At 29.4% G+C, this 24,159-nt stretch overlaps 1 protein-coding gene across 2 annotated transcripts in view; it reads left to right on the top strand.

Annotated features, from left to right (window-relative positions):
- LOC130891360 (MFS-type transporter SLC18B1-like) overlaps positions 1-17,939 on the top strand; it is a 46,123-nt gene extending 28,184 nt beyond the window's left edge. For both annotated transcript variants that reach the window (XM_057796026.1, XM_057796019.1), the window contains exons 2-10: positions 9,380-9,587; positions 11,020-11,093; positions 11,564-11,711; positions 11,797-11,865; positions 13,300-13,390; positions 14,559-14,698; positions 15,056-15,246; positions 15,593-15,688; positions 16,036-17,939. In XM_057796026.1, coding sequence (XP_057652009.1) covers positions 9,380-9,587; positions 11,020-11,093; positions 11,564-11,711; positions 11,797-11,865; positions 13,300-13,390; positions 14,559-14,698; positions 15,056-15,246; positions 15,593-15,688; positions 16,036-16,363 — 1,345 coding nt within the window. In that variant the 3' untranslated portion in view covers positions 16,364-17,939. The remainder of the gene's footprint in view (positions 1-9,379; positions 9,588-11,019; positions 11,094-11,563; positions 11,712-11,796; positions 11,866-13,299; positions 13,391-14,558; positions 14,699-15,055; positions 15,247-15,592; positions 15,689-16,035) is intronic.
- Positions 17,940-24,159: the final 6,220 nt, after the last annotated feature.

Here is a 24,159-nt window from a genome sequence, read left to right as displayed (position 1 = left end):
TATACATACGGAACTGAGTATCAAGTTTGTTAAAAAATCCAGTTTGGAACGAGAAAGAATAAATCATTAAATTAAATGGAAATTAGTAAAACTGCTTGATGTATTGGTTGCAACACAGGTTTATATATTAATGAATACAAGTGTGTGGGTATTACTATTCAAATTTATATGTTTCACTAGTCCACTACCAATTCAGATTTTTATGACGAATTTGTATTATGTTGAAAGCATGTATAACCAGATATATTTATTTGGTAGGTTTATAATCTAATTTATATGACATACTTCAGTTTTTTGTTGTTTTTTTGCTTCCTAAATTAATTTCGAAATTCATTGTACCGTGCTATACAAGATCAAAATAATATGAGTGCAAAATTAGATGTGTTCGTTTTGATTAATGTATTCTTAAGGTTAATTATTATCTCATAGTTTTTACTGTTGGTTTGGAAAGGCTCAACTTTTTTCAATATAACAATAAAACTTTGTGTGAATATATTGCTAGTAACATCATAAAGTGCTATGTTTTTTTAATTCCCAAGAATCGGAGTTTGTTCTTATAGTAAGGGAGCCTAAGCGAGGATTTCGGAATTTACTAAAGCGCGGCAGATTAATATACAGGGGGATACCTTATACTCGGTTGAGTACCTCCACTAAATATGAGCCCAATATGTAAGGCTTCCCGTGAAGAATAAAAGATCAGATTAGTAAAAGAACTTAATCGTCAGAATTTCTCGAGAGCGTCATATTAAGGTAGGGTTAGTTAATTACATGCTAAGGAGTGTCTATTCTACAAAGATGGCTACAAAGTTATAAAAAAACGTCATCTCGATATTCTTGAGGGTGGCTAGTTTTTTCTGCTATTTTGAAGGAAACAATTCAAGGATAACTAAAAATATATAATTTTTCAACTTCCATAAGCTGAAGTAACAAAAGTTCGTCAATAAAATATAATGCTCCGTGATGTCTATTTTCTTTTCTCCGCGTATCTATTTCTCTCTAATATTTCTCTATCTATTACTTTCTGATTCTGTCCCCACTCTGGCTTCTATTGCCATGACGCCATGTTATGGGTCAATTTAGAATCGATTCCGAATCAGTTTGTAACTAATTTAGGATCGCTGTAATGCACATGCTTGATTACGAACCTATTCAGAATGCTGATTTACCGCGAACGATGTAGGTACCACAAGTAGTTTATCTACCAATCGTGTCGTTTCACGTTCCATATAAATTTTGTTTTTTCTAATTTAGAGTTCAAGTTTAATGAAATTATTGTTTTGTTGAATAAATATATGTAATATTATTCATACTGATTGTGAGAATATATTTTATAATTACAAGCAAAAAAAGGTCAGAATGCAATATTTTGTTTTCTAGACTTGAGTTTATAACAATGACTGAAAAGTTTGCGACATATTGATATTTATTGTTACGTACCTAGTTTCCAAAACTAGAGAGTTATAGTGTGATATAATTCACTTCTGTGGTAAATCGTCAAAATTATGGTGCTCTATCCTATTAAAGAAATACGCTTCTAGATATTTTTTTAAATATTTGACAGTGTTGGATATAATTTTAATTTAGATTCGTGACTAAGATCCATTTTTGAACTCACATTTTTTTACCGCTTGTATTTATTCAATTTATGCTTAGTTGATACAATTCTTCTAATTTACAAAAATTTGTTTCTGTTTATCACTTATATTGAAAATAATGCCAATACTATCCAATTTCCTATTATTATTGTAATCTTACTCAGTTAGTATCTGTGATATATCCATTTTGTGTGGGATTTCCTTTCAGATGCATGCATTCATGTTGAAGTTCGTGTTTATAACAATAAGTTGGCACTGTTTATGAAAAATATTTTGTTTTAAATCATTTTCTCATAAATACAAGTATTTCACATAAAAACACAATTTTTTATTTGCATACTGGATCCCGAGGATTTCATTTAAGTTCAATGATAACTCTCGAGTAAATCCCTATTCAGCATCGTAGGCTACCATTATAACACCAAACATCCACCCAACAGAAGTCTCAAATATTTGTAGAAACTTTGAGAAGTATGGACATATAACCAGATACTCTCTTCAACCTTCAGTTCACACTGATCTGAGATTAGAAAATGATTAATATGTATATTCTAAAATCACACAACAATGAATTTTCACATGAGATTTAATTCTTAATGTTTAAATTGTTTTCATTCAATTTATCTTACATACATAAATCTATTGAAGGTAAACTTCTCGTTACAATAAATAGACAAAGTAATAAACATTAGTTAATGGTTCAGTTAACATAGTAAATTTAGTGATATTTTTGATGATACATATACGCATATATAAAATATTTAAATCCCAATAGAATCAAAACTCCAAATATGGTCAGTAAAATTCATTTTTTTATATTGGAGCGTGCAAGAATTGATTGAAACAAAATTTGACAACATTTTTCTTCACGATGCTTATCACAGTAAGACTTGGGGGTGTGAATTTTCTTTTTGTAATATGCCACCGTAACATTGAATATATTATCTCCAGTTTTATTCCAAAGATTTGAGAGAATGTTTTCTTTTTAATTTAGTAATTAAAAGAAAAAATAATTGAAAATTAATTATATACAATTTATACAATTTTTTCATACTAAAGCTGAACTAACTCCAATTATAATTTATTAAGATAATATACTCGTAATAATAATAAACATAACTTCTGCTACTCAGTCGTGTCGCAATACAAATGTCGATAAGATAATAAATTTACTAAAAAGTTAGTCTAACAAAAATAACATAATTGATTAAAAGACAATAAGTGTTTGAAGAAGGTTGAAAATATGATGGAATGAATCATTTAAGCATGATATGTTTTCTAAAAGTATTTTTCGTTCATCTACAAGAATAATCCACAAATTATTAAGCCAGGAGCAAAAAATAATTGGAAGAGATATACAAACAAGAGACAAGAAACCAGACACAAACAAATATTATGAAATAAGAAGGGGTGAAGCCCAATAGTCCTATTCTCTAACTACAATCGATTTATTGTTCTATGAGAACTTATAATTATACGACACATCAATTGTAATCACATGAAATTTCATCAAATTTTAGTTAAAATTAGAATGAAAACAAAGTAAAGACACCGAAAATGCAGATATTTTAGAGAAGAACTACAGCGGTTGGTAGAAATAGATGTCACAAAAGTTTGAATAGATTAAGATGAAGTAAAATTTTAGGGGGTAATCAACTAACGCAAATGACTGTGCTGAAAAAGCCAACTATAATAATTAGATTATTGGGGTTGAGTATTTGACTCACCACGTCTACTAATTCTTCAGCCGTGTCACAATACATCGTATAATTATTTGAAAACTGTATTATTTTATGATACTCTTTTTATAATGTTGATATTTTCTGTAGGAGACCGAGAAACAACTAATAATTCATTTATACACAGGTTGTTGTATCTATATGACCTTATTCATTTAATTCGCTTAATAATATTCAATATTTATTAACTCAGGTTGAATAAATTTATTGCTTATCATGTTCATGAACAACTCGTTTGTTTTGGTATCATATTTCTTGTGTTACTGAAGATATAGTGATATTAGCCTTGAATTGGTATGTTTGTCAAACAGAATATTTGATGAAGGTAATGTCAACAAATCAAAATAAGTATATACGTAGACTTGATAAAATAAAGTTTCAATATATTTGTTTATTGTTATTATATCAAATTCGAAAGCATTCATTATAGTGGCACATTGCAGTATAATATTCTTTATTACTTTACAAAATGATAATTTCAGTGTAAAACAAAATTTGACAGATAATTTCCAACCATATGATGATTACCACTTTCATTCATTAAAAGTTAATCGTATCGATGGGTGAGGTTTGTCATAGTATTAATTTTCTTCGTACCTGTCTATTGAAAGTGGAGAAGCAAACAACCTGTTTTTAATATCTTATCTCTTTTATCTAATTTTAGCTTTGTTTTATTTATGGGAAAATCGTATTTCTTAACTATCCATCTATTTATATAACACTGTTAATTTTTCCACAGTCTAGGTGATAGATGTTTGTATCTGACAACAATTTATAAGGGTTTTTATAATTCTTATACTAACTTAAGTATTTTAGTAATTGGATCTTTTTTCTTCAACTTCAACTGCTCACATTCACAAATTACTTATGAGGGTCGTTTGACGGAAGTGACTTCTATAAAAAAGACTTTATTTTTCAACATAATCTTCTTTCAATTTACACATTTAATCCAGCAAGTTTCCAATTTTTTCAAATAATTCAAAAAATATATCGAAAGTTCCGCAGGATACGCGTTTGCTTCTACTAGCCATTTTCTCAAAGGGATCAGTATCAGTATCAGCTGAACATGGCTTCTGGTGCAGTAAACACAATTCGACAAAATTTTCTGCAACTATAGCGAATGAGCAGACGGGTGGTAGAACAAATGGGGCCATTTTTGTGTGTCAGCAAATTGATATTATTGGTCAATTATTGTTTTTTTTTAATAATCAATAAAGATGACACCTCGAGAAACCCAAAATACTGTAGCCACGACGGTACTGGAAGGAAAGGTTTTTGCTTCCTTGGACACACATCCATTTATTTGACTGTATATTTGTTTCTGGGGTATAATGGTGTAACCAAGTTTCATCTGTTGTGACAAATCAACGGAAAAACTGACACACAATTTTTAATGCAAGTGAGTTTTTCATTAGCATTAAACAATCATTGCATCCACTTTGCAGATATTTTTTGATATATCACCTTTCAAAGAAAAAATTTTACCTTTTCGGTTGAAAGATTTACTTCATTAGCTATCTCTCGTACTTTCATTGGATGATTGTTTTTTCACGTGAAAAAATTTAATATTTGAACTACTTTTTCTTCATATTAACCCAACAACGAAAAAGTACTTCATTATGTAAGTGTTAAAGCTAATCTACTTATCAGATTCTTGTGAAATTTTAGCAGATGACATTAGAAGTAAGGCAATATAATTACCGTAGCCAATGAATAGTACTTTTCTTTCAAACCGTTTTCGTATAGTCAACATATGTACCAGTTTTTGATCTGTTCAAACAAATTTTTGGCAAATTCACACATCTAGCAATCACAAACTTTATCTGATTATGATGAAACCTTAATTATCATTTGTTTTTGACAAGTAAACAAAATAAATTAACAACAGCTTATCTTTTTCTGTTCCGAATACTTTCATATCTTTCTATTATTCTTGATATAGAAATTATCTTTTTCCATTTGCTTATTCATTATTTTGTCGTTTGGGAACTAAATCAATTATGAATCGTATGAATATACCTACTAAGATTAGGACATATTAGTTAATGCCATTCTTCTTGCTACCTAACTTTGTACTAACGCCTTATACCCCATAGGTTTGTCTATAGTCTCCTCCAGAACACCAACCAGAATCCTCGTTGTTTACTGTTGTGGTCTTTGGGTTGTTATGATATAACCATTGCGATACCCTAGCAAGGTTATCTTTAGATATCACTCGGCTTTCGGATATATTGCTTTATTTAGGTTTTCTACCAGTTTTTGATGTTCGGATGATTCCTCATTAAATTTTCATGGGAAAATTCTCTCTCGCATTTTACATCATTTGTAGGTTATTTCAATCAGCATTGTAGAATTTGCATTCAGATATTTTTACTAAGTGGTACCTGAACGTGTCTGGTTAATACTCTGTGAATAGTCACGCAACGTATCAACGACTCTTGAAGATACTTGAAATCCTGACATCTGCTTGCATGTATTATTATCTGACTGATTCGCTTGCATATTTGTCTTTCACAGTAGACTAAAAATAGTAGTGATTCCAAAGCTCTTTCCTTTGACACGTGAGTTTTAATTTCTTCATATATATTTCGAATGATTTGAAAGGTTATCAAAAATAACATACATTATTTACATTTAATAAGATTGTGGTGACCTTCAACTTTAAAATTGGGACCAATATTTGAATTTACTGAATTAATAATTTAGTCATAGAGGATCACAATTTTTGTAAAAAATTCTGTGTAAATGTACATTTCAGAAAATTCAAACCCTGATGAACAAACAGTTATTTTGAATGAGCCTTCAAAACATTTTCGCTAAATGAATTTCGTGGATAACTGTTGAATAATTATTTGTCTTTGAGACATACTTTTGAGGCGGTAGTTTTTTTACATTTTTAAATTGAATCACAATCTCATTTTGCGTTGAATTTAAATAGCAGGATTATCTGAAGTAAAAATATGTTACTCAGCAGTACAGGTCATCATCTTGGGTTAACTGCTTTTTAAAATTTGGACAGTCACTGAGATAACTGCATTTACTTAGATTTTGATTTATTGCATCATGGCTATTTTTTGTGTTCAAAATTAGCAAGTGTGATTTTGATATTTTATTTTTTATTATCAAAGACGTCATAAAAATTACTACATCATATCAATAAAATACATGAAATGCGATTAAATTATTATATAATTTAAGGCAAAACAAAAGAAAGATACGAGACAATCGCAAAAAGTTGTTTTTTAAATATAGTTTGAATAGTTTTTGGATGTCACTTCAAGAGCCATGCTAATGAGAGAAATAAATAAATATTTAAATGTAAAATCAACAATGATTTAAATAATGGAACGTATATAATTATACAGCTCTTTAGTTTTCAATTGACAAAGTATATTGACATGAAAGAATTTGTTAACTTACGTATTTTGCCTGTTAACCTGGACAAATTTTTTTTCGAAAACTAATAAGTATCCTGAAACTATGGAAAAGGTCATCAAGCATCCTGATACCTATTAATTAAAATTCTTTTATAACTCTAACTGAGAACTTACTAAGAAAAATTACTTTTAAATAAAATAATAGGAGTTGATTTGATGGAGAATATAAAAAATATAAAATGAGGTAAGTATACTGAAAAACCGTTTCTCAAAGTAATCCACATAGTTTTTGGAAATCTGATGTAGTAAAAAATAAATAAAGTATATTTAATTCTATAAATATTTTTGGGGAACATAAACTCCCCATTTTTATTCTTATAGATCAATATTAAATTGCTTGTTGAATTTCAAGTATGTCGATTGGTGATTTTAATTCTATCTGTAGTGTAATGAAAAGATATTGATTAATATTGTTATATTTCCAACCACCGTTGAGTTGGTTATATGTTTATCATTTTTAACAATGATGTCAAGGGTAGATCAGCGATTTTTGGTTATCTGTACTCTAAATTCTAGATATTAAGCGATGCAATCGAAAAATTTTACAATTTTATTTTTTCGTAATTTTCTAATAACTGAAATATTAAACACGTAAATCAAATAACTGCTACCTACTAACAGTGAAAAAATCTTTCTACGACTCATTAGTGACAAGCGTATTACAATTTTTTTATGAATGTGGGTTGCCACTTTTTTGTTACATTTCATATTATTTGCTTTTGTTTCTATCTCATTTTGAAAGGTATATTTTTAATTTGTGTAGTTGTCTTTTTCCTATAAATGAATAAATTATATTGACAATTGGAGTGGAAGCTCCTTTCTTAAATCTTTATTTTTCATTTCTTCCTTTCTATTCACACACAGGAACATGTCCGTCAATTTCAGAAGAATTATATAATTTTGAAAAGTTCTTGCTCTGTTCTTTGCGAATTTATATTTTCTTAATTTTTTTGTCACCAGTTACGCTCTAGAATATTTGAAAAATTTTTCGTAGCATTCAACTAACGCCAATATAAGCATGTCATTTTGGAAGGCATATATCTTTTAGGCTATTTAGATTAATAAATGCAAGATTTTTACAATGATTGCTTCATATACGTATGAATGGTCTAATAGAGGAAACGATATATTTAGAAAGCATTGTAGTTCATACGCATAAAGGTCACATTTGTGATACAACGAAGTACGTCTTTTATGTTTGTCTTCATTGTCTTCAGAAAACATATCTACCAAATGATTTAGTCAATTCATTCCATTCACAGCTTAGTATATATGGGATAAATTTGTAGAATTACATAATAGTTATTACACATAAATCTCAGATAACATTTTTTAAGGCAAAAATCATCAGTTTGCTAAAATTTTTATTCATTTAGTAAACTAAATTATGTTTCTACTCAAAACCTGAAGACTGCAATTTAACTTCTCGGTCATGTCCTTTCAGATAGTCACTCTACTAGATTTTGATATATGAATTTTACCCGATTTTTGTGTGATTAATTAAAGGAAAAATGAGATTATATTTATTTTCTAATTGGCAAAGTAATTCGTTAACGGGTTCACAGGGAAATTGTATAAAAATATAGAATCCCTTGTAATAGTTAAGAAAATTAAGTTATCAAACAAATTTGCATCGAATTGGTTGTAAAATTGGTCCATTATGTTATTCACATAATAAACATGAGATACATAAGAAAATATATTTAGACTATTTACGGCTCAACACAATATGCTTTGAAATAATCTGGAGGAACCAATTGCTAATTTCATAGGGGCCCCTGTAATTTTAAAATAAAATTCATAAATTAATAAAACCGCTAAAATAATACGTGACCACTATTAAAGTGAATAAAAAGTTAAAATAACCCAGATATATATCCAGAATATTTGCTTCAAAAAGGTTGAAAAATTACACTTGCAATTACAATATGAATACAGTCTACTTTTTTATCCGTGGTTAACAGAAACGTCTTAACCAATATTGTGAAAGAGATTAGGCTAGGGACTGAAATTTTTCTATTTACATCTTAACAATTGCGAAGCTCACTTAATGGATACTTGGCATAAGCGATAGGTGTCGTCGGTAACCTTTAACAGGTTCTGCAGATTATAGTTCTAATTTACTGAATGATTGAGATTTTTTGGTCCAGATCGTCGAGAAGTAAAATGACAGCCTGGGTCAAGAACTTTGCTATTTGTTATGGACGAATAGATTTCAAATATGTTTTTAATCAGGATATGAATCATCCATAACCTGTTCTCATGCTCTGCAATAGATAATTCACGGATCGATAGTAGTCATTTTCCTCAGTTCTAATCTTCTGAGTGATAGACCTTCTTTGGTCTAGCTTGTTGGTTAGAAGACAGTGACATATCATTCAAATATAAATAAACATTCCCATATTTACTGCTGCCAAGCATAATCTCCAAATATTTTATGATAATTAGGTAATATATTTCAATGTAAGAGCACACTGAATGGATTTTGAAAACCCTGCACTGTGTAAATATATATATATATATATATATATATATATATATATATATATATATATATATATATATATATATATATATATATATATCAGCAATATTTTTGTTTTTACAGCTTAACTAAGAAATTCACATGGAAACAAAAATGTACACTGGTGATGTTACTGGCGGCGGATTTCATGTGTTATTGTTCAATGTCGATCATGGCACCGTTTTATCCACAAGAAGCTGCAAATCGAGGAATGACACAGTCAATGGCAGGCTTTGTTTTTGGATATTTCGCTTTAGTTGTTTTTCTATCATCCCCGGTGTTCGGTAAAATTGTAAGTATATTTTTCACCAATTTTTCTAAAATTTAAACTATCGAAACAGATCATACTGCCATTTACCTTCTTATAAATTCGACATATCGTAGTTCATAGTAACATAATTATCGTATCACATCAATTTAAACATTCACAGTACATTATTCAATGGAATAGATAACATTTCACAGCCATTTCTACACTAAGTGGAATCAAAGTAGGAGGTACTATTCTAGTTGTTCTTTCAACAATAAGGACCATTCAGCTCACGGAATATTACTAATATACAAGCTCCGAGAAAAAACCAAACCTACCATCCGGTAGGTTTGGATCTATTAGGCAGGGTAATGTTCCATTATACTTGGATGACAAGAAAAACCTTGAACAAAATCTTTCCAAATAATTTTATCCAATAAGGGGTTTCTGCACTCTATATATCGTAGATGGTAGGTTTTTTTATATTTTTCTCTACATAACTTTATGTCTCATCCACGCTATAGTTTCAATATGAAGCCATGCCTCAAAGGAACTCATCATAGTGGCAGATTGGTGGTCAAAAAGCAGCTGTAACCGTGATTGTAATCCAAGGACGCTTTAAATCGTGGAAACAACGTTGGAATCGTTGTGAGGAAACTATTGTGAAGATCGACAATAAATTTTTGTATTAAACATCATCTTTTTATATGATAAATGAGCCATATACCTTGCACTGTTCGTCGATTATCAGTAGATTCTTTAAACAAATCCAACTTCAACTAGAATCAAATTCTGGTATTTAATCGTTGTACCATGTTTGGTGAGAATGTAGTAGACTAATACAAAAATTATTCTAATACCTTTGCATTTAGGATACCGTGGTTAACAAATTTGCAAATTAATCAGAAACTGATTATCTTTGGGAGTATATTTAAATTGTTGCAATCACTAACTAATCTTATATAGGTTAATTTATAATATTGAAACCTCACACTCCAATAAAAAACCAAATCGAATATTATCATTTTCTTGAATGTTGACAGCTGTTATTGATAATTCTTAATGTCTGAGACTATAAATAAATTCTGTATACATATTTTAAGAATATACTTAGCATAATTTTAAAGTCAATTACCTCTATCCATAAAAACCAAATTAGTATCACAACTAAAATACCAAGGTTTATCAATTGTATATAGTGAAAAATATGTTCCAGTTGCAAGAATCATATGTACCGGGTGGAACAAATACATAAAACTTTTCCCTATTCGCCCCAAAATCATATCATGGTGTATAAAAAAATGGTTTAAAAATGTTTCTTTCCATAGCTTGAACATTATTTTTTATACTTTCTCTTAGCCATATTCCCCAATTAAGAGAAATATCTTTTCGTCTCAAAGATCAGTTATTCGTTTAGTATTAAAAATTTATGGATAAAACCTCATTGAATCATTCAATAATCTTTTTTTTTCAGTGTCCAAGAGTGGGTGTTAAATTTTTATTTATTGTTGGACTATTCACATCAGGGATATGTACTGTGATATTTGGGTAAGTGTTATATATTACTATTCATAATATTTTGCATATTATTTCATGTGGTAGCTCCAAAGCTAATATGTTATATAGCTTTTTTCTCCAATTATGAAACCAATAATGAATCACTAAGAATTATTTTCTGAAAGAACAATAGGAAGATATCTAGGTTTCAGGAACTAATGCTCTTGAATATATATATATTGGACGAGATATTGGACATGTACTTAATAAGAAATATTTCAATACGTTTGAATATATCAACATACTGATAAATAACATGGTCTCAGTGACGAAGATAATTCATATACTCTGAACAAAGTACAATAGTTTACTTATATAAAGAAAATACTATCCATTCATTCATGATTTATGTATAAGCTATTATTAAATATACAATGTGTTTGTGAATGAACCCCCAGTTAGTGAAACTTGAGGCACACACTACTGAAGATACCTCAATTATTATGATCCATTAATTTCAGAACGTTACATCACATAGAAGATTACAGTGGTTTCACAACATTGTCATTTGTTATACGAGGCATTGCTGCCTTAGGGTCTAGTGCCTACTCAACTGCCGCTTATGTGATAGTAATGAATACTTTTCCCGATAATGCTGGTGCTATCAGAGTAAGTAGATCAAAATTTATATTTGCCCTAACCTAATATTCACCTATGATAGTGGGGGATAACACATTACCTTTTTTATTTTCAGGGAATTTTAGAAACTTTTGTAGGATTGGGATTGTGTGCAGGTCCAGGAATTGGCGGCGTACTTTTTGATGTGAGTCTTGCATATTTGTCAATTTAAAAACTTACGGATCAAACAAACATTTGACAATAAGAAATAATATATATACATGTGCCCTATGGAGTCAAGAGTTTTTTCAAAACTCACAAATAAGAGAATTTTTCAAAACAATTCTATTTTCTGACAGGTAGCAGTTATGTCAATTTTTATTTATACATAAGTTTTTATTAATATGAGCTTTTTCAATAACATAAGACTGTAGTAACACGACCTCATAGGTTAAGTTATAATCCTAATCATAAAATTACAAATAAAATATTGGGAATATTCTTTCTCAATTAATATTCTTAAACACAAATCAAATACCTATAGTCTTGAGTTGTTTTAACACAAATAAACATAGTTTGAAGGCCAATATGTTTTGGAAATGTTTTGAATTATAGACGTTGTATGGATGATCGTAAAAGTAACGAAATGGAAATAAAAAAATTGGCCTGTTTCGAAAAACTTGTTAATTTCACTCGTTTCTCATCTCTATATCGAAATTAGATGGGAAATCCATTATATTTATTGAGTTTAGGTTTATTTTGAAAAATATTTTTGAATATAAGATATTCAACGTTCCGACCAAATATCAATCTTTATCAAAATATAACTTGACATAATAACTCTAATAATTTATATGGATTTATATATATTTTTTCCATTTTTGACCTTTTCATATTTTGCATTATATGTTTTGCACAAATATATGTTCTTCATGTTAAGTCTATTTTTATAAATAACGTGTTTTTAATAAAACAAAAATCAAGACAATTTATTAAATATGAGATATATACCTATTGTCACATAAATATAAACATTATATTATGAACAAAAGAAAAGTAAAAATTAATTACGTTTACGTTTTGCCGTTTTTCATATATATATATATATATATATATATATATATATATATATATATATATATATATATATATATAAAACTACCACTATGATCATAAACAAGAATTTACGATTTGAAACACAGGCACTACCATTCCAGGAAACTACCATAATACCATTTAATGTAAGAGCTAAATTGGTAGTATGTGTAACTTTCTGTTGCATCAGCTTCAATACCAATTATTTGAAAGTATTTTACGTTTTATTTGTTTCTTTAGAGGTTTTGTATAGATTCTGTCGTATTTATGGCGTTTCAGTCTATATTTAAGTCCTATATTATTTTATTAATTAATGCTACTATTCATTACACAAAAACTAACATAAATTATGTGATATAGCATTTTTCTTGGGGACCTGCACCTTGATCGTTGTTTGACATAATCATGCGTTTATGTAAATATATATATATATATATATATATATATATATATATATATATGTATATCTGATACATCACCTATTTTTATTAATATACATTAATTAATTCAAAAATTGTATTATTAACGCCTTTTTTCTAGGAAGATCGGAGGCTTTGGCCTACCATTTTACGTAGTAGGAATAGTTTCGGTTTTAATAGCTCCAATAAACTTGTGCATACTGGAAAAACCGCAAAGTGAGTATTTCATTAAAAATTATTTAATTAAATACTTTTTAATGCTGGTATCCCACTCATATTAATTACAAGCCCTAAATCATTATTTGACTTTGCAACATTTTGTTCATTCATTTTTAGAAAATATTCATTTCATTGGGAAAAAAGTATGAGATCTATGTTGAGTAGTCTATATTGTTTGCAAATTTCTTTTAACTGCATAATGAATTTAGTTAGGTTTAATGAATTACGCTGCCTTTGTAAATTATAACAACTTACTAGTAAATGAAATAGGTACACAAATAAAGTGGAATTAAGCACATAATGCCCAATTAAGTAATTTTATCAAACCCACATCAAAAATATTGACTTCATTGAAAAACGGAAGCTGTATTGAGGTCGGATTCAGACAATTATCAAACATTGAAAAATCTAAAAAATTTTGTTTTGCGCAGTAGAGCTATCAAAACAATAAATATTTATTCTATATATATAATACATTCACTTCTTGCATTGACTTTCTGACGTATTGCAAGTAACATGACCAGTGGTGGCACCATATATAAATAAATCGCTGGAAATCCACTATAAAGCTTTTTTTGATCTGTACGTGAAATTGCAAAATTGAATATGTTCTACAAAGGATCTGGAATAACCCAGAAAGGCTCTCCAAAAACAAGATAATAGCCCCGACATGTTTCAATTGGCACACCTCTAAAATTTCTAGAGAGTAATATTTTAAAAGAAGAAATCTTATTCATAAATATATGAGGAACAACCTTTCACAAACAATAACGGAAATATAACATTGCGTTACATCGACTTTAATTTTGATAACTGCATAAGTTCACCTGCCTTTAATTATTCTTGACAACAAGACTCATCACTTGTATTTTGTTCCTCTATTTTAAGTCACAATTCCCGTGGTCTCTATTAAATTTTTCAATATGTTTTGAGTAAAAATTAGGAGATGTGCCAATTGAAATGATACGGGGCTCATAATTACTGTTATTTCCTCATTTTGTATAACACATTTATGAAACTTGTCCATTATCTTTAGTAATTTTTTTCCTCCTTTAATTATTTGATGAGTATTTGCCATAATTTATTAATAGAATGTGAAAGTATCTTTTTTATGTAATTTTATCAATGTAGCTCACCTGTATTTGAAATTATCAATTTTTTACAGAATTAAAGATAGACGCTAATTCTGGTTCTCTAACTAGTCTGTTGAAATTAACACCAATAATGATGACATGTTTCATCATGATTGTGGTATCAATGACATGGGGATTTTTAGATCCAACTTTGGAACCTCATTTGAGTAAGGTAAATAACACAGATTTTTTAAAACAAAAAAATAAAGTAAAGATATTTTATTCAAATAAAAATCACGTAGATAGTTTTACTTTGAAGCACCTTCCCAAATTTTTATCAATGTGAAATAATTTTTTATAATTTGTTAATAATGATTAACAAAATCTCCGAAACTATACAAGCGTGCTATGAAAAATTGTTATATCGTTATACCAAACTATTTTTAGAATTACGTACAAAAATTATAATCGTGAAAATTTCTCCTTAATTGTGTACTCCTGCTCTCCATTATTAGATGCTCTATCTGTAGTGTATTCATATCTCCCATCTAAGATTATACACCTTTAGTATTAAGCTATCCTTTTTTAGAAATTTTCTCTGTCCAATACAATGATAGGATTGTTATTCCTAATGATGTCTGGAACATATGCGATCTCCTGTCCGTTTTGGGGATGGTTGACAGACAAACTAGATGTTTATTGGTGGTTGATGACCGTAGGGTTGTTTGGAAACTCTGTGATATTATTATTTTTAGGACCATGTTTAGGTTTTCTGCCAGAGTAAGTATAACAATCGCAAAATCTAATATAAAATAAAATTTCAACTAATCATATCAGGCAGCTAGATAGTCGATATCGATATCAAAGTTTTATAATCTACACAAATCATGTACATTATGTAAGATACATTATGAAAGCTCATGTTTGGATGGATTTGTTTCAAAGTGATCAATACATCGATGGGAATTAATCAAAACCACAAATATTTTTCAGAAATATGTTTCTACCACTTAGATATCAAATTATCGAAGTAATTTCATATTTTTACCAATCTTATTTCAATGAAATAAAATTATGTTAATCGAAAATATATTGTTTATTTATTTATTTATTTTTTTTCATCTAGACCTTTATGGCTGAACATGGTGAGTCTCTCACTCTTAGGAATAACTGTAGGCATGTCGTTAATGCCTACGTATCAGTTCATTTTGGACAGTGCTTTGTAAGTATATTTAAATGTGTTACGATTTTTAGTTAAATATTGCTCTAATGCATCAAGTTTTTGAGAAATTCTAGCATAAAATTACAAATCACTGTAATTTTTCGCCATACTAAGAGCAATATCTACGTAATTTTTGCTCTAATCTCGTATTCAACAGATTTTATTGCATGCTAAGATTAAAGCTTTTTTTCAAGAGTCATATTGTGTAATTTTTTATTTTGTCGTAGCTACTGGATTTTTTATCGACCTTGCTTCGACACTTGTTGGCTTGAGTCATAGTTAAATAAAATATTTTATACTTTATATTTATATATGAATAAACTGAATTAAGATTTTCCACTTTTCAGGGAAAATGGATACACTGATGACATAGCTACTCATTCAGTGATAGCTGGTTTGTGGTCATCTGTCTATTCGCTAGGTGAAGTCCTTGGTCCAGTTCTCGGAGGATCTCTTATGCAACATTACGATTTTTCCAATACCTGTGCTACATTTGCAGCACTGAATTTGATCGTAGGAGCATTAACAACACTATTTCTTATGAACAGAAAACAGCTATCATTTAAAGGAAATATTTTAAGTGTTTTTACAAAACCTGAGATTTATCAAAACGGTACTGCGGATATTATTATTGAAAAAGAGCAGAAGAGGACAGAAAATATTAAAACAAAATAATGAAAAGATTATTAAATGATACCCTAGTGCGAGTTTGTTTTAGTATTTATTTGTAAATTGGTATTTATTAAATGGCAGGAAAAAATATAAAAAATTCTAATATTAGGATTTTTTGACGTTTGTTTTCAAACCAAAGTGAAATTTTCCTGATTTTTAAAAATGTATTACGATCATTTTGTTTGTCTTTAGATTTATCTAAACAATGAATTGTTAATACTGTCCTTTATTGCTTTACATTTTATTCCCGGAATAAACCATGTTTAAGTATATAAGTACAATATTTTTTCAACATCACATGAAAATAAAAAAAATATCAAGAGAGCCAGTCTATGAAAATATATATTTCTAATTACTGTGAATACATTATGATACTACTACCTGATTAATAATAAGATAAAAAACTATTTTGTTTTCTTTACAAATTGAAATTTCTACTTGCACGTCTCTCAGTCGAAATAATAGTTTCTGGTTTTAAAGTCAGTTATTTGGCTGAGATAAACGTGAAAACTGTTATCGCATATTTCAAAGTAGATATTTCGGATATCATTTTTTTCTTATCTAAATTACTCAACTTAGATTCAAATCTTTGCAGGGGTCTTACTAATTAATATACGTATCTTGTGGATTTAGCTTTTAGTTATACTAAATGGCTATACTCATCAGATCATGCTAGAGATAAAGTAAACATTCAAAGGTCCCGTTGAAAGTCACTGTAGTGGCTAAAATAACTCCATCATTGTATAACGTTGTATAGATAGTGAAATATTGAACTTTTCATACTCAATACGAGGCTCTCCACAATTTATAAAATTTTTTTCAGTAGCTATTGTTCAATATAAAATCAAAAATCTCATTTATCAAACGTATGATATACAATTGAAAGATAATTAACAAGTAATCAATTTTATTGACAATCTGTCAAAACTATTTATTCTAAAACCAGTACATTGGAGAATTTGCCATTTTTAACTATAAATATTCACTAGTTTTTCTTATTTGAAGCGTTTTATTCTTCATCTAAAAATATTTAACGCTGACACTAAACCCTACCAAGAATCCATACCAAGGTACGTAATATATAAGTTTCATTTTAGTTATCTTCTTTCATTACCCCGAAGGTAGATCCAATATTCATTATTTGTCATTGAAATCATTATAATACAATCCCAATCCTCTAACGCTCATTATCAATAAATATCTCACACATTATTTGTGAAATTTTCTTTTTAATGATTTCTGAAAATATTCTAAAAAATATATTCTCAGTTGTACTAACTTTCAAAAATAAGTCATCAAACTCATAGATCGTAAAAATGGAAATTCATGTATTATATGGATATTAAAAAAAATGTATTCATATAGTAAATTATCATTTACAACATTTTCTAATATTAAAAGAGCACCTTCAATGTTTTGTATATATAGGTTAATGCTGAATAGTTTCTTTTCTATCCACAGGGAAAAATATACTTATCAGTGAATTAAGAAGCAATACGAGTAATATTAATAAACCATGTTTTGATATTTCTCAGTTAACGTGTAAATATTAGTTGTAATATATACCACAGCATAAAAATTTGCAATTGTTTTATTTGCTAAAATCACTTTAATCTCAAAGTTCTACAAATAAATGAAGATACCTACTGTTGATAGAAGATGGAATAGTACACTGGAATATAGATTTAATTTTTTTTTGTGAATATGATATATTTGTTCCTTATCATTTCAAAAACTTGCCAGAGAAATAACGATGATAATGTGTTCATTACAGAGTTTCGACTGTCTTGTAGGTTGCGTGGAACTGGTTAAGTATAATAGGGGTTAACAATCAGGCAAATATCTAATTTATTGATAACTTTGTAAGCGTTATGTTTACAGCTCATAGATTAGGCTTCTCAAGAGCGGTACAATGACGAATACGACAAGTTTTAAAATAAAAACATAAGCAACATTCAAAAAATAAATATTTTCTAGGAAAATTGAAATTAAATCACAATTTTGACGAATTTATAAGGTTATTTAATTTTCTTAGATCCAGGACGTCTAGAGAAATATTATTTGTTTGTGGAATATAAGTATCACATTTGTTAAGTTTCTAGTTAGTTGATTTTCCATTCTAAATTTTATTTTGTTAAATAAATTCTATTAGTTATTGATATGGCCAATGACATTAGAGTGATGTATAGTTTATTTGAGACAATACTTCGAAAATTACTTTCCAGAGCCGAAGTACCGAATGTGATTTAAAGAGAATTTAAAATCGAACTATGTACTCAGAAATCAATGATCCTCTCTTTTGTACTCCAATTATAAAGAAGACCAGATAAGCGCTTGAATAGCGCATGGTTGAAACAGAAGACGTTCCTTCTGATTATAAGACGTACACGAGATGATTATAATTTAAAAAAAACACATTTGAAAAATTTGAAAATTAACATGTAGAAAAAATACTCGAATCGTAAATAAACGTTCAAAATATTTTATATTAGCGGAACAGTATTGCAAACAAGCAAACGAAAAATTGATTATATTTCTTGTTATTAAATAAAATTTAAATTGAACAAATACGAGGGAAGTGTTACTTTTCAGAGGTTGACAGCACATTGGCTATGTTGATTATTTTCCGCCATGTTTACGATATCGTCTCTCAAAATATTACATACATCTGGCTTATAGATTAGTTTCAATACACGTATAAGACAGCTGTTACCGTTGCTCAAGATAATGATATTTTATATTATTTATTATAATTTTAAAGAAGCTGATTCAAAGCTCTGTAAATATTTTCCTGACAGCTCTACACCTCATGAAATGTGTTGGTTTATTCTAATGATTGTTTAATACTAATCAAAAGCTCGCTCGCATTAGAATTCAAATGAATATTTGTGAACCCTCAAAAGTATTGCAAATGAATTTTTTCATCAATACGTCACAGTCAATGAAACTTGAATACATCATAATGCACCAGAAAGTAAAATACAGTCGAAGCAATGAACTGAGTCCGAGATACTACAAGTTTGGGCGTTCCAAACGATCTATTCATTATATAAAGGTTAAAATTATAACTAACCTAACTACAGATTCTATTATTCATCACCCAAGGGTTGTATACTATTAGAAGAGACATTATATAAACCTATTCGATTATATCGAAATAATTCTGGTTTCAGAAAAAGCCATAGAATCGCTCTTACATACTGTTAGGAATGAGATACCAGCAGGATAGAGCACCTTCTGATAACTTTGCAATTGCTCAAAATCTTCACATTTTTGACTACATATCTTTAGTCAATCCTTTAACCAGCTGTCTCTTCTGGTTCAGCTCTTTTCGATTTTGGTATTCAGAGCTGAATTAAAACTTATATTTTTTAAACCTACTATGACAAAAGAATGTAATACATACATTCATAATTTCAAGACATAACTTGATGGAAACAAATCATACGTGTTTAGAAATAGATTGAACTAATTTTGAACACTTCTTGGCATTTGCTGGAGCGATACAGGGGTAAAGTGTGCAATTCATTGACGTTGGTGTTTATGGTCGTTAGTGCTTTGTTTGCATTTTTTCGTGATTTTGATTAGTTTTGTTTTTTGCTCATTAGTTTTGATTAAGTTAAATAGTGTTATAAGTTATCTCTTATTCTAAAGCACGCAATATTTCAAATCATGTAGAGTATGGAAATCAGAAAGAATTCCGAGAGTGTGGATTGATTATAGCAATAAGAAGGGAAGAAATCCCAGCAAAGGTAGCAATCATGAAGGAATTATAATACCAACTATAATACTAGATAAAAGACTAAAAAAGTTGTGGAACCAGAGATAGGTGAGTATCAAAGAGATTTTAGACAAGAAAAATGAACAGGTGGTGTCATTCATAGTATAAAACAAGTGATCGAAAAATGCTATGAGTACAACATTAGAATGCTAATTCTATTCATCGACTTCAAACAAGCTTTCGACAGTCTTAAAAAAACAATTATAAAGGACATGAGAAAACGAGAAGTGTCCCAGAAATTCATATTATCGATGAAAATGAGTATTTTAAAGAAAAAAACCGGCCAACTGAGAAATTGTAAATATGCGTTCCGAAAACTAAAGATGAATTCTGACAACGAGAGTTCGCTGACGTATTGAGAAAAGAATTATAAAGAATTGCTGATTTTTTTGATGAATTTTTATATGTATTATTATAAACAAGGGTTTGAACCGAACCCGAACCGGAACGAACCGGCTTGTTTTTTCGAACCGTGAACCGGAGTCCGGAACGTTTTTTTTTCTGCTGAACCGGAACTCGAACCGAAACAAATACGGGAACCGGTTTTTGAACCGGTTCAACGGGAATTAAACTTTATTTACAATAAATATTAGAAGAAAAAAATATAAAATTTTAGAAAGTAAAGATTTCATACATAAATTTTAATACAAGCGGCCCACGGACCGTATGTTACTCATCCCTGGTATGGTTTATTGACATACGCAAATGTACCAGCGGCTAATGCTAAGAATTGTTTTTATACATTTGTTGTGAACTAGAATTTCCAGATGTTGGTTTCCAGTATTGGTAGATGTTTCAAACTTCATTAGTTTATTACAGTGATGCCGACAAACGTACCGATTTTCATAACCTTTGTTCAGAAAATATTAAAACAAATGGAAAGATTTCGATTTTCATTGATGAATCTATGACATTAAGTAAGAAATATACTCTAATTATATTTTTATAATTCGAAATAAATAAAATCAGCGAACCACGATTCCTTTTTTTTTGATTTAATAGAATTGACGATCAAACAGCATCCACCATTACACAATACCTTTTAAATAATTTGGACAAATATGGCTTCGACGAGAATTATTTGGAACAAAATTTAACTGCATTTTCCAGTGACGGAGCTAGTGTAATGTTAGGAAAAAGGTCAGGAATGGCTACAAGATTATTGAATAAATTTCCAAAAATAATCACGTGGCACTGTTTAAATTATCGTCTGGAGCTCTTTGTTAACGATGCTGTCGCGAAAGTAAATGGTATTAACCATTTTCACATATTTATGGATAAATTATATACCATTTATCAACAATCTCCTAAAAATCAATGCGAACTAGAATCATGCGCGGAAAATTTGGGAGAAGAAATTTAAAAAATAGAACGTGTTTTGGCAAAATTTATAATCTCTTGTTGAACATTTTCATCAAGCCGCAACTGATGAAACTCGTTCAAAAACTGATCAGAGTGTATACATTGGTCTAAAAAAATATATCATGTCTAACAGTTTATAATTACCTTGGCATTAATGTATGACGTTTTGTATGAACTTTCCATCTTTTCTGTAGCGTTACAGATAAGAAGTGTAACGATAGTATATGCGGACTATCTCTAACTAAACCTGTCGAACTATTCGCTATTTGGAATCACTAAAAGACGTTAAAAAAGGAAACATCAATTCCTTGTAAGTCTCATTAATAATATAACTAGAAGACTACATACAGAAAATGATTTAATAAGTGAATTTCGAGTACTAGACCCAACGGAGTGGAAAGCGGATATTGAAATTGGCTATGGAGAAAATGAGATCCAGTCATTATGCACCAGATTGAATTTAACATCACCGATACAATGTATCAATGCGTTTAGAGATTATATTGATACTGGAGGCAAAGTAATTCTTGAAGATCTTAATTCGATACAGTTCGGCAGAGTGTGAGCGCGGATCCAGTAATATGATTATTATTTTAAATGAACAAAGATGGGAGTGTTGATTGATGCTACAATAGGTCTTGCTGATAGAGTAGGTTTATGAATTTTTGGTAAACAGTAGAATTTAGCAGAATTACCTTTATAGTTTGTTAATTTCTTCTGGGTTTCTTTGTCAATTTGTTTTTTGTTAAAAACTTTTAATTTGTTTTTAGAGTTGGACCATTATTAAGTTCTTTGTATGATGTATTATTGGATTCATATCATTACACACCTGTTCAGAATTTATTACCTCAAGATTTACCTAAGCGTCTATAATTTGCCCATTTTTTGCAAGATAAACAAAATGTTAACCCAGATTTTCTGGATACAATTCTTTTTACTGATGAGGCAACATTTACTAGACGAGGAATATTTAATTATAAAAATAATCATATGTGGGATTCTGAAAATCCACATGCCATGAGGAAAACACATTTTCAGCACGAGTTTAAGGCTAACATTTGGTGTGGTGTAATATGTGGATATTTAATAGGTCCTTTTGAACTGCCAACGAATTTAAATGGACCTCTTTATTTAGATTTTCTTTAAGAACATTTACACGAATTACTAGAGGATATACCTCTCGCTTTAAGACAAAATATGTGGTTTCTGCACGACAGAGCACCACCACATTATTCTTTACATCTTTACAAGTGCGTCAATACTTAAACGAACAGTTTCCGCATCGATGGATTGGTCGTGGAAGTGAGTTTGCTTGGCCATTAAGAGACCCCAATTTAAATCCTTTGGATTTTTCAATTTCGTCGCAAATGAATATATATATATATATATATATATATATATATATATATATATATATATATATATATACAACGCTATACATGTTATATATGTTGTTATTTGTTTCTTTTTGTAAAGAACAGAATTTATTAACTTTAGTCCAAAGTGTTCGACAATATAATGGCTAATGTTGTTCAAAAGCAGTGTAAGTAAGAGAGGATATAGAAGCAAAATATCCTCATTTAATTTAATTTGAAAACGTATTTGTTATAATAATTCGAGTTATTATTCGGTAAGTAATATACCAGATATTACTGGATTCTAACCGATTTTGTTGAAGAAAATATTTAAGACTACGTAATGTAAAATTTTCCTTGATAAACATATATTGCGGAATTACAGAGAAAGAATTGATTAATACATTAATTATATTCTATAAATATTTTCCCTGATTTACAAAATCACTATCAGGTTTATTTACATTGAGAAATAAAAGAAATTAAATGTTATTTTCGGTATTGTTCAAAATAACATAAAGTTCCTAATTTTCAAAATTATTGTCACTGTCACTTACAAAAAAAAACAACAATGTCATATATACTATTGTCTAAATAATTAGTTTTTATGATCATGTTCACTGTCGTTGCAAAACTGAGCGAAGTAATCGGAAGAGAGAGGGATTCATTGGGTTCTGTATGTTTTAGATGAGGATTATTATGTGGGGAAGGGATTTATTAAGTTCAGCACTGATACAGATTCCTCTGCATGGCTTGAGAAGAGTGAAAAAATAAATGAAATGCCCGACAAACAGTCGAACGACTGTATCATTCCCTATAGTCTGCCATTTGGGTGATGAACCGAGAAGGAAAACCGAAGAAAACATACAACACCGACAATCGACGTGGTAGGATTTGAAGAGTTTTACCTAATGATGATAGAGGAAATGCCAAGGAATGTAAGGTACTTTTGTACTTTTCTGGGAAGTCTTCGTATGCCGTCGCTCTTGGGTCTTGAGGAAAGGAGCTGTCTAATAGTGATCGAGGGGGTTAAAAAGGTCTTTTTGGCGATCATTAAGACAATTACAAACAAAAATGTGTAGAAGCGAGCTTAAAATTGGAATTTATATGACTGCTCTTGAGAAGATCGGCGATCTTGTTGAGTTTCTGAAAAGGCTGGTTCAGGGAAATTGACTGTGGGGTGTGTGCCGTCAGCATCTTCTTATGGGAACCTATGTTGAATACACGCGACATAATTCATGATAAAGCATATATGTGACAGGTTTCAGATCACTTAAAAATAGAAATAATACTACCTACAA

The sequence above is a fragment of the Diorhabda carinulata genome, chromosome 1, assembly GCF_026250575.1.
Source record: "Diorhabda carinulata isolate Delta chromosome 1, icDioCari1.1, whole genome shotgun sequence".
Classification (NCBI taxonomy): domain Eukaryota; kingdom Metazoa; phylum Arthropoda; class Insecta; order Coleoptera; family Chrysomelidae; genus Diorhabda; species Diorhabda carinulata.
The sequence above is the reverse complement of the archived record's forward strand: the minus strand, read 5'-3'. Positions and strand labels throughout refer to the sequence as shown.